The sequence below is a fragment of the Lissotriton vulgaris genome, chromosome 9 (genome assembly GCF_964263255.1).
Source record: "Lissotriton vulgaris chromosome 9, aLisVul1.2, whole genome shotgun sequence".
Taxonomy (NCBI): domain Eukaryota; kingdom Metazoa; phylum Chordata; class Amphibia; order Caudata; family Salamandridae; genus Lissotriton; species Lissotriton vulgaris.
The window spans coordinates 1,114,496,428-1,114,508,994 of record NC_141697.1 but is presented as its reverse complement, the minus strand read 5'-3'; the positions used below and the strand labels follow the sequence as shown (position 1 = coordinate 1,114,508,994).

General features: G+C 46.3%; 1 protein-coding gene across 2 annotated transcripts in view; it reads left to right on the top strand.

Annotated features, from left to right (window-relative positions):
* Positions 1–9,705: 9,705 nt before the first annotated feature.
* APPL1 (adaptor protein, phosphotyrosine interacting with PH domain and leucine zipper 1) overlaps positions 9,706–12,567 on the top strand; it is a 249,693-nt gene continuing 246,831 nt past the window's right edge. Inside the window, exon 1 of one of the 2 annotated variants that reach the window (XM_086939118.1) lies at positions 9,706–9,893. In XM_086939118.1, the coding sequence (XP_086795244.1) occupies positions 9,840–9,893 (54 nt within the window). In that variant the 5' untranslated portion in view covers positions 9,706–9,839. The remainder of the gene's footprint in view (positions 9,894–12,567) is intronic. The other variant, XM_086939119.1, reaches the window with a different exon arrangement.

Sequence of the window (12,567 nt, the reverse complement as noted above, 5' to 3'; positions counted from 1 at the left end):
CTGCCTTCGACCTGGTCCCCAGGACTAAGCTGTGGTCACTGCTGAGGAGCCTGGGACTCCGGGAGGAAATACTGACTTTGGTTATGAGGTTGCACGAGGCAAACTTTGCTAAAATTCAGTGGGGTAGGCAGGGTGAGGTCACCCCTGACTTCCCGGTCAAGCGGGGAGTACGGCAGGGGTGTGCGATGGCCCCCTTGCTCTTTTCATTATTTATTAACGGGGTAGTAGCAAGAATGCTGTCTGTTAATGTAGATGCTCCCTCGCTGGCGGACATTAAGGTACCAATTTTAATGTTCGCAGATGATACCCTTATTTTATCAAAGACCCCGAGTGGCCTGCAAAGTGCTCTCTATATTTTTGATGAATTTTGTGGGGAGCATGGTTTAGAAGTTAATGTGGCTAAAACCAAGCTAATGACTTTTAACCCCCATCGTAGTTTTCGATCTAAGGTGCTCTTGAACCAACATCCTTTGGAGGTAGTCAAAGCTTTTACCTATCTTGGCATTTATATAACTAATGATCTAAGTTGGTCCCAGCATATTGATCTTGCGTATTAAGGCATAGACAACTAGCTGGAACCCTTGGGGCAGAGCATAGAAAATCCAAGTCTAAACCAATTATGCCAGCACTACAGGTATACGAAGCAAAAGCCCTCGGCTCAGCTTTGTATGGGGCTGAGCTGTGGGGTTTTGGGAAGCTTCATTCAATGCAGAAGTCCGAAAATAAGTTTTTCAGGGCAATTACTGGTCTTCCCAAAAGAACACCATTGCTCCCCCTTAGATATGAGTTGGGCAGAAAGGATGTAGAAGATTCGGCCAAAGTTCGCCCGATTTTATATTGGAGGCGGCTCTGGAATACCCCAGAACTCAAACACTATGCAGAGGGCTTTTCAGCAATGATTAATGCAGATGTATTCCACAGGATAAAATGGTTAAAAGATCTCAGAACCATGTTATGTGTGCTTGGCCTGAAATTCCTTTGGGATAACCCGTCAGGTGTACTTTTTCCTAGTAAAAAAACAATAAAGGAACTATATTGGGATTCTGTGGCCAAGCGGGATTGGAGAAGAACTGATGCTGGATCTATGACAGGCCGTTTTTTGGAAGCTAAAATCTCCCCTAATCGAGAACTCTATTGGGATAACATAACCAAGCCAGGCGACAGGAAGCTTCTTTTTCAAATGAGGATAGGTTCTCTTCCTCTCAGGTCCCTAACTGGCAAGTGGAGGGGTTCATCCAATACTACCTGCCCTGCCTGTGGTATTCCAAAGGAAACTATTGGGCATTTTTTATTTTCCTGTCGAGCCTATGTTGTCCCAAGGCGAATTTGGCTAATACCTGTCTGTAAAATCTTAGGCACCTCTAGTGGCTCAGTAGCTCTGAGAATTATCTGCACCAGCACTTGTTTGCCACTAGTTATAGCAATAGCCAAATTTTTGGGGTGGGCTTGGTCTATTAGGCAGAAATCTATAGCCGAGTGACTTCCTATATAGGGATTGGTTTTTAGTATCTATCTGATGTAGTGTGTAATTTTAATTATTGTATTTATTCCATGTTTCTTATGTATTGTAATTGATCCTTATCTGAACGAGGCATTTATTTAATCATGTTTTAAATTATGTATGTATTGTGCTTTTATGAGATTTTCTCGAATAAAGCCTCTTTGAACAAGGTCGGCGTAGGCCAAGCCTTGATGCAGGTGTCTGATTTTTAGGCATTGAAGAGCCCGGTAGTGTAGAGGACCCGGAAAAATGGCCTGAATTTATGAGGAGAGAAGGCCGACTAATCTCGCAAGAGATCTCAGAGAAATGAGGGAGGTCCGAAGGATGCCCGAAATCTCCGCTTTGATCGTGGAGACCTTTAACTGAGGACGACGAAGGGAGGCTGCGGCGGAATCTACGAGAAAGCCCAAAAACTCCATGGTCTGAGACGGAATCAGCATTGATTTGTCGATATTGATGAGGAACCCCCGATCCAGGAGAAGAGACTTGGTGGTACCCAGTTCGTACAGTAGGAGTTGTCTGTCTGCATTCATGATCAGAATGTCGTCCAAACAGATTATCAGCCTGATCCCCAGAGATCGTAGGAAGGCGACCACCTGTTTTAACAGTTTGGTAAAGCACCAGGGTGCTGAGGAAAGGCCGAAGGGGAGAGAAGAGAAGAGGTAATTCACGCCCGACCACTGGAATTTAAAGTATTTGGAATGGGAGGGATGAATGGGAACCGTGAGATAAGCGTCCTGTAAGTCCAATCGAACCATCCAGTCGTGTGGACGAAGGGTATCTCTTAAGTGGAGAATAGTCTCCATTTTGAAGCGGCGGTACACCACAAACTGATTGAACCATTTCAGATTGATCACTGGACGCAGTTTTTTGTTCTTTTTCTGGACAAGGAAGATGGAGCTTATGTCATGACCGTCGGATTCCTACCCAAGATGGCGGCGTCCCATTGCGTATGTGCGCGAACTTCAGGCAGGCAACAAAAGCCTGACTCTCGGCATAGACTGTGCTTCGCGTTCTAGTGACAGCCTCATGACGGAATTCTGTTTCGGATTTCTCCGTCCTTTGGTTCTACCCGGAACTTTGTGCTTAGCATCTGGAGTCCAGACGCTCTTACCGGCATTGGTGCCCCTAATCTCCCCTGGAGGATTCAGCCTTTTGGAGCTCATTAGCGTCTGAAGTCAAGACGCGCTCACCGGCATTTTGTGCCCCTACCTTTGTTCGTGGTTCCCTACCATTGGGATACTAGGAACCTCACCTTCGTGGTTCTTGGTTGCTTGGCCGAGTGTGGTGTTCCGCCCGTCGGCCAGAGTTTCTCCCGCCGGCCGGCCGGACACGGCCTGTTCCGTTCTGCCAGCAGCAGGACCTCGATAGCGTTGGGGTTTCACTTCCCTCCTCCTTTTGTAAGTACTTACCCTCACTTGACCCCTTATCCATTCGGAACCAGCTTACCTGACCCCTTTATCAGTTCGGAATCAGCTTTCCTTCACCAAGAACTTGGATCTGCTTGTCAGTGAACAGCGCCACACTCTCCTGGGTCCCGGTAACAGCACGCAGCGATGCATTTATGTATTACCTTGCTATTTGATATTGCTCATTACTAAGACTGTCTTGTATATGTTCCTAGGCATATTATTCCCCTCTTGCGGACTATCTGCCTCTCCTGACATAGGATCCCTAATCCCTATCAAAGAATATATATGGGTAAGATAGCATTACATACCTCCTTATTCCTGTATTTTATCGGGTTGTTGTTTACTGAATGTGTTTGTATTACCTTTTTCCAGACATTAGATTTCATGGCTCTTGTTTTCCTCCCACGTCAAGAGAGACCTAGTTACACAGAATAATAGGTGAATATGTACAGATATTGAGACATTACTATACCAGTCTAAATGTTGTTGCAAGGCGTATAACATATTCTTCCTTTACAGTATCCGAGTACATCCAGAAGGTTGAAGAGAGGTGCAGAAAGCCAAGATTCCATCCCCTTCTTTCCTTGTTTTGTTTCCCTTCTTTCCCCTATGTACCTTTTGCTCTCTAGTGTCTGATAGAGGCAGAAGGCCGTAGCGGAAGGTTGAAGACTTGTCTTTGGATTCCTGGCGCTCCTGCAGAATAGACCTGGTGAACCCTTACAGCTTAGGAAACCTGAAGGATCGAAGGGATCTATTTGAAAGGCCTGTTTTTGGATAAGGGACTGGATCTCGGACGAGATTAGAAGATCCATGTAGTTGGAAAAAACAAGAGGAGGGGGGGAACATAGTCTGGGAAGGCTGAGAATAGAGCTCTATACGATAGCCTTTAACTGTGTCTAGTACCCAAGGGTCTGAAGTGATAGTTTGCCATTTTGACAGCAACAGTTTTAAACGCCCTCCCACAGGAGGAGGGGAAGAAATACCTACCTTGTTGACTGTTGTTGTTGGTACAATAGTTCTTCTGGCCTCGACCTCGGAAGCCCCTGTCCCGCTGCGGGTAGAATTGAGGCTTGTAGTCTTGGGAGGAATTGTTGAAGGACCCCCTGGAGCCTTGGTTGTTGCAGGGACGGCTGGAAGAGCGGCCCCTGCCTCTGCCGGCCCGTCCAAAAACCCGGGGGAAAAAACCTTTTTGATGGACTGCTTAGCCTTATCCAAAGATGCAAAGGTGGATACGAATCTGCTGAGATCCCTGACTAAATTTTCTCCGAAGAGAAGACCATTAGCCTTACTGCCTGGATCCTGGGGAGCTAGGTTGGCCAGTTTAGGATCCAGCTTGATGAGAAGGCCCTTATGGCTTTCGTGTGTAATAGCGGCATTGGCGTTGCCCAGTAAACAAAACGCTCGTTGGAGCCACATGGTGACGTCTTCTGCCGACAACTCAGTCATGTCAAAGATGTGTGCCAAAGGACCCACGACATCAAGTAATTTATCCTGGCAGGTGGACCAGGCCTTGTTCACCCCCTTACGAGGATCTTTGCCAAATTTGGAGAAGAAGGTCAGAAGGGGCTGGTCAATGGCAGGGACTAAAGTAACCTTGTCCGTCAAAGAGGGCTTGGGACACTCCGATTTCAATCTGGACCTAACAGAGGTCTCCAAAGGTAGCCAAAGCCGAGCCGAGATGTACTCTCCCACATGGGCAGTTGGTGACCATTCTGTCGAATTGGGATGCCGAATGGGAGACAGGTCAAATATAGGCAACCCTTCGGAGTCAAGGACTGGGTCACAAGTGAAAGAATAGGACTTGGCTTTTTTATAAGGGGATGAGGGTGGGTCAGAATCATCAAAAATGTCAAAGAGGTCCTCTGCGTCATTCATGTTGTCATCCGTGTCCAAGATGGTGGAAATGACCAGTTTCTTTGGTAACTGCGTGCTTCACTTTTTGTTTAAGTTTGCCCTCTGTACCTAAAAACCCCTCCTTTGAAGGAGGCCTGGGAGACACATAGTCCTCAGTCATGCGTGAGGAGGTCTCGCTGTTCAACAAAGAGGCAGTTTTGGAAGCATGTAATGAAGCAGAGGAAACCACCTTTCTTTTTCTGCTATCCCCCACAGACTGGGCCAGAGCCTTGGACAGGAAACTTAACATAGAATTCTCCATACCTTTGGACATGCGTTTCATGAAAACCTCCACTGCATTCTCTACAGAGGAATTAATAAACTTATTGAGGTCGTGTTTGAAGGCTTCGCCTTCCTCATTGGCCTGAATAGGCTCTCAAGAGCGGTCTAATTCCATTAATAGGCAAATGAGGCCAAGAGAAGCAACCAGGGGTTACTAGAAAGAGGAGAGGGAGGGCCGTGGAGGGAAAAACACACCCAGTGGCGTGTCTTGAATTGCAAACGCACCGGAGACCAGAAGGAGCCTGGGGCAGGCGAAGACCGGTAGCGCTGGGATTTGTGAGGCGACAGGAATAGAAAAACCGTCAGCGCTTCACCATCAGATGGGAAGGTGAGCGCGAGAAGCCTCTGAGTGGAGCGCGAAGGCCGAAACCACTCGAGAGGCACCAGCGTGGGGGGGGGGGGGGGGGGGGGGGCAGAAGCGTAATGATGGGAGCAGAGCAGAGAGACGGGTTACGCTAGAGCGTGGAAGCGCTTGCAACGAGCGCAACAATAACGGAGCAATAGGCTAAGACAGTGGTTCCCAATTTTTTTTACCTGTGGCTCCCCTGACCTAATCGGCAGTTGGCCGTGGCTCCCCATCATTTTTTTACCGGTGGGTGGGTGGGTGGTGTGTACCTCCTGTTATCTTCCTTTAAGTATTTGGGACACAATGAAGGTATTATATTGGTTGGAATGCTTGGATTATTAATCTCATCCACTGGCAATCACTGTGGCTGCATCCCAATCCATCGTTTTTTTCCCCAACAGAGTGCCTGGTCCCAAACCCTTATTTATGCCAGCTGCTGCTTTCAGTACCTTTTGGTACTGAGACCCGCTCTGAGAAAATGGAACATTGAGTTTGGTCTGTCGTAATCAGTATCCCCAGCCTTATTTTTACACAAAAAAAGTTCTGTCCTTCCATCTGTGTGCCCATCTATATCCAAACATATTCAACCATTTGCTCACCTATCCACCATATATCCTTCCGTCCATCATTTCACTCATCCACCCCTCCATCCACCCTTTCACTCATCCATCCATTATTCATCTACCCACCCTTTCACCCCATCCATCTGTACAATCATCCATGCATCCACTCTTCCACCCAGCCATCCATTCACTTACTCATCCATCCACCCATTCACTTACTCATCCATTCACCCAGTCATTTATCCTTCCACCCATTCACCCTTTCAGTCATTCATCCTCCCTTTCTCTCTCCATCCCCCTTTCACTTATCCCTCCATCTACCCACCCATTTACTCATCCATTCATGAATCCATCCATTGATCCTATTACTCATCCATTCTTTCACTCATCCAACCATCCGTTCACTCATCCAGCCATCCGTTCTCTCATCCATCCACCCTTTCACTTCACTCATCTATCCATTCTTTTGTCCATCTACCCCCTTTCACTAACTCATCAATCCTTACATCCACCCTTTCACTCATCCATCTATTCACCATTTCACTTATCAATTCATCCATCCACCCATTCACTTGCCCATCATCTACCCTTTCATTCATCCACCCATCCACCAATTTACTCGCCCATCAGCTGCCCTTTCACTCATCCATCCATCCTTTCACACACCCATCCACACTTTTACCCATCCATCTACCCTTCCACCCATACATCTACCCTTCCACCCATACATCCATCTATTTACCTTTTCTCTCATCCATACTTCCATTCATTCACTCATCCATCCATCCTTTCTTTCATTATCTATCCATTCCCCCTTTCATTCATGCATTCATCCTTTTAGTAATCCATCCAGCCATTCAGACATTCCTTCACTTATTTACTCACCCACCTTTTCACATTATGAGCTGAGCCTTTGTTTGTAGAGTTGCAGGCAGAAGAGTCCCATCAAGAATGAACTACAGCAAGGGGTGGGCTGGTGGAGAGTTCACTATGCCCCTGCACATAAGCAGACTGAAAACGTAGAAGTTATGCATGATGCACAGTGCCAGGATGTGAGGTTACTGTAAAATGGTGTTGTTTCCAGGGCTTTAAGCGGTGTAAAAAAACTGGGGGGGGGGGGTCTCTTCAAAGGGGGTGTTTGACGTAATTTAGAGCGCAGCTTAAAACACCTAGGCTAAAAATCTGCGCTTAGCATAGTGTTCCGCCTCACTGGTATTATGTTGTCTCTGTCATTGCATCCAGATATATAATACAGCAAGTATCATTACACCTCAACAAGCCAGGACTATTGGCTTTGTCAAAGGTTGCCAGTTCTTTTAAAAAAAAAAAAAAAAGGAGCAACCATGGCTTTGTTGAATACAATATTGAAAATACTTAAGTTCTAAAATGACAGGACATTGAGAGAACGATAACCTGTTCTTTTAAACTTATTTTACAGGCTTCTTTGAATGAAGTGTTTTCTAACGTTGCAGCGTGGGCATTTTACTTTTTATCGTACAGAATGCCCTTCTGTACACTGAGGCAGGAGGAGGCCGCCACACGGTGTCACTCCCCCAGACTGCCCCATTGTCATTCAGTAAGTGGCAATCAGCGGCATACTGGATGACAATGTGCGGGAGGAGCTGCTCTTGTGCTCCTGGAGGAGTGCGAGGCGCCTCCAGCAGCAGGGGGTGAGGCCTCTCACAGGGGAGCAGCGCTGCTCCCTGTGATGGCCAAAATTACAGATAAAAGGCCCGTGGAATTTACGGACGGTTGGTCACCCTAGTGTGCGCAGCGCCCCTGGCACCTCATTACGGCGCGCCGCGGCGCACAGTTTGGGAACCACAGGGCTAAAACATAGGCAGTTAAAGCATGAAATACGTGCATATAAATCACTTAAAACAGTGAAAGCAATAGATAATGTCACGTATCTGACTGCGAGCAGCAAAAAAAGAGGAAGCTACACAGTCAGATGTGACGTTATATACACTGCTATGTCATGATTGGTTAACATGCATCGTTTTTTCTTTGTTCCCATTGGCCAGCCTGTTTACCTGGGCCCCTGGGATCTGTAGTTTTCACTTATCTTGGCTGCTATTGAATAAAAGCAAGATAAGCATAATAGGAGCCTCTGGTCTTGCCATAACATTGGCAGAGGAAATGGAAGAAAGTAGAGAACAGGAACAACTGCGAGCTGAGAACCCCATAATACCTGTAGGCCAGACATAGGAGAGGTCACCCGTACAGGTTGAGAGACAATCCAAAGCCTAGTCAGAGGCTGAAAGACTATGTGTTGAAGAGCTGATAAAAGAAACTTTGCAACATTTTTGGTGGGTTTTGTTATGTTAATTTGCTCTGTTGCCTTTACTGTTTTAGTTATTTGTTTGACCACATGTTGGTGGGAAGGGATGTAGTGAGCCACCTGGCTCGTACTTCACAATGTATCCACTGCCACTCCCTGGGCTGGGCGCGGACCGGGGAGTATATAATAAAAGTGACATCAGCGCTTGTGGCTGACAGCACAGACTGACACTGGTGTGTGCGTGTGCTTTAGTGTTCCTGTCCAAGTGTAGGCCCTCCCATCTGCCATGCCCCTAGTTATGTGTCCTTAAATGTGCCCGTTACCTCTCCCATGACACACGCCACCCCCCAGTCCACCGCTCCTTTAGGCTAGTACTTGCACTTCTTTTTTCTGTTTAAAGCACTGGTGAAAACAATGTGAGAAATACATTGAAATTAAGTCCAATGCTCTAGTATTCACCTGGGGGTAAGAAGTCTACTCTAGTCTGGAAAAAAATGTATCACTGCAATGTTTTGTGGTGTTAGCAGAACTACTGCTGCTTCTCAGATAATCCCAACCAATGCTGCCATCTCTTGGTTACAGCCCTTCTCTGCACCTGGTGGCCCTTGATTCATAGTCTGTGTAGACATTTCCAGACTATAACTAAATAAATACATTTCAGCATGGGGGTTAACGTCTGAATAAGCATGCAAATTGAAACTCCTTGCACTACTAATAAGACTGCATATGGCCTGATAATGTCCCCCTCAGTTTGGTACCCTCTCCGCGCGCGATTGGAGGAACGATTTTGTCTCTTCGCCCTTGTATGTGCGCGATCTCACGGGAACTGTCATTCACATGATGGTTGCGGTGATATTTGCAGCGTTCGCGAAGCTGTCTTACCTTTCGAATAAACCGTAGAAGCTATTTCCACGACTCGTTAGTGCACTCGGGTCTTTATTTCTATCGCTAATGTTGCCATGTACGCGTTCTTGCCTTTTTTTCGGCTCAGAAGAAACTGGGCGGATAAGCATTCAGGAATAGAAGCTTTTCCCATCAGCGCATGAGGAACGCTGTCTTTTTTTTAACAATTCTATGTATCTATCCGCCAATACGATAATCAAGCGACACGAGGACAAGACTCCTCAAACTATCACCATTAATATGTAACAGCCGACACGAACGTCGTAGACGCTACGCTATACTGCGCATGCCAGCAGGTCTTCGGCGGGCTGTGTCCACAAAGGCGGCCATGTTTGGGTCAGGCCAGCCTTCCCTGCGATGTAAGTGGTGCACAGAAGGTAACAGCGGAGACGTTTATGCCTGACCATCGCTCAGAATAGCGCCTCCTACTTACAGTAAAAGGGTCACAGAAGTTATGTGTATACGTGCACAGACAGGCGGGCTATTCAGCCAAAGGCAGTACTCTGCGCTTCTGACTAGCCAACGAAAACCGAAAGGGGCGGGACTTCCGGGGCCGAGAATTCCAGGGCTGGGTGTTGTGGCTGAAGCTGGGTTGGGTGGGTGTATAGTGTTAGACTGAGGTTTACGTTCTCGAGGCTGTATTTTAAGAAGTGTAACCATGCCCGGAGTGGATAAGCTGCCCATCGAAGAAACGCTGGAAGATAGCCCACAGGTGAGGAGCGCCTCCGGGTATTGCAATCCTCCTCATTTGTTGATTTGGAGGCGATAGACTGCAGCACTCTCAGCTAGCCAGTGCACGCTTATCACACCTGATCAAATGCATGCAACGGGGATATTCAAGACTCCTCCATGCAGCAGGGCCAGGGCTCACAGTCACTATAATCTCCTGGTCGAGGATCCAGGGGCATAACAACCTGACATTGCAACATCATTGTACTGTAGGCTCTGTCACTTCCTGATCCGTAGCAAGAACTGTCACTAGATGCCACAGCCGTATGGGTCTGAAGGTGGCAAAAACGCATGAACTGTCAGCCAGTGCCACACGACCGGTCATTCCCCAATTGCCAGCTACTGTTGCCACATTATTAAGGTCAGAATATTTAGGCACCGTCACTGCATAATCCAACAATAGACCTTTTAGGCATGTTGACTGCCTGATGTAAAGATGTCACAAACTCATACGAAAAACAGACTAATTGTACTGTAGATTGACCATGCACTGTCACAAACTGATCCATAGAGTAGCACTTCTATCAACTTCTGTAACCTGGCCTAGAGCTAGACCTTCAATGCAGGGACCCCCTTTATCAGGGGCTGAATTGCCAATTTTACCCAGATGAATCAGTTAACAGGAACCAGTCTGTCAACTCCCAGATAAGATGTACCATTCTGTAAGACCCAACCCAGGCTTATGGAATGTTATAAAATATCTTCTTGTCTTGCCAGGATGCTTCAGAAATCAACTTGTCCTGTAAAAATAATAATCCACTAGTGTCCTGTGGTGCCATGCAGCAAAGTGACAAATTGTTTCAGCATGTCATTATATCAGCGCTTTGATATGTATCTGATCAACAAGAGACAGGCTCCGATTGACTTAATCACTAGCCTCTTTGATTATGTTTGAGCTCTTTCCAGAGTCTGGATTCCAGCTAGGTTCTGATTTTGCCTCCTTCTGCAAATTTATCTACAAGAGTTGGAAGTAGGCAAGAAGCAGACCTTCGAGCGTTGATGTATCTTGTAAGTCTCTGCTCACCCACAAATTGACATGTTTATGGTACTCACCAAGTCCTCTGCAATCTCTATCCACACTAGAAAAGGTTATTTGTTTATTTATTTATTTGCATAAGTTAATTAAAACCATTGCATTACAATAAAATTTAAAAATAAGCCATTATTTGTAAGCCTTAAAAGTTCTCATAAAGTGCAAGTGTTATGTGCCATCATGTGGCTCAGGGCTTTTTTTGTGTTTACATTGCTCTGTTGCTTTTGACCGGCCCCGGTGTAGAGTGTCCTGTCTGGCTCATCAGTTTTCCTGATCTTCCTTACTCTCCGTTCTCCTTGAACACCTCCTATTCTAATGTTAGTCCCAGTTGTCATGTGAAGTCCTTGTGCTTTGCGACTTTGGATGTAACTCTGCGTTCAGCCCTGAAGGGGAATGTCGCCCATCTGGCTCATCAGTTGTCTTCTTTCCTTAAAGTTCTCCTCAGGCGCAGCTTGTTCTTGTCATTGGTCCTAGTTCTCTTGTAGAGTGCTTGTGCTTTGCGATTTAATAGCATTTTAAGCCAGACTGTTATTTGAATGAAACCGTTGAAGGTCTCAGGGCTCGATTTTTAATTTTTTGTCTTCAAGACAAAGTCTGCGTTCTTTCGGGGGTCTCATGTTTAAAATAATCCAGGATCAGCTTTTGGACTATACATGGGCGAAGTCAGGGACCAGAACAGGGCTGGAGATTGTCCCTGATAGATTGTATAAATCTTCCACAGCGCACCAGGATGTACGGTTCGTTTTGTGAGAACATATTGCTGAAGCCTCAAGGCTGGTGTTTGCTCTGGTATAATTCCCTAAGAAGAATTCTTCTTTCGTTTTCTAATCTCGGGCAGCAGCACAGGAGGTGTAGCCAAGATTCTCGTTTGTAGTCGCACAGTCAACCTGCTCCTCCTGTATGTTGATTTTCCCAGCTAAATTCCGCTATTGGCAATGCCAGCAGTCGCATGTAGATGATATTTCTTAATTTTTTTGGATTCAGCGAGGCGGAGAGGTATGGCTGGGGTTTGATTACCAACGATGAGGTTTTCAGCGGGGCCAGGAAGGGTAATATTTTTAGTGTTGCCTGGTCTTGCAGAAACGATGCTAGTTGAACTTGTTTATTGATGCGCTTTTTCCAGATAGTATATGAAATGAAAGACAGTGTGAGTGCTGGTTTATTAATATCTGTGGCGGCAATGACTCGCTCAAGCTGCGTGTTCCACGGGGAGCCAGATTTTTCAAATATGTCTCTGAGGCAGCTCTTTAGGTATTGCTCCGGGGATTTCAGAATTCAAATATAATATTTTAAGAGGTCAGCATCAAGGGTTAGTGTTTGTTTGACTAATCCGAACTCCAGCATGAGTCTCATCCTGGAGAGGTATTTTGGGAGTTGGAAGATCTTTTTGTAGCCCATGCACTGTGCCCGCTCTAGGATTTCCGAGCAGGCACCCGTTAACTCATGTTGCCCATATGAGAGTGCGGGGAGGAGGGAAGCTTGGATGACTTTCTTTATACCCTCTGCTGAAGGACTTTTTAACTTGTTGTTAAGTTTACTTATACAGTAGGTAGTAACGTCGATTTCTTAATCAGATCTTTTTTGTGGGCTGACGGTTGAGCAGATTCAGTAAACCAGACCCCCA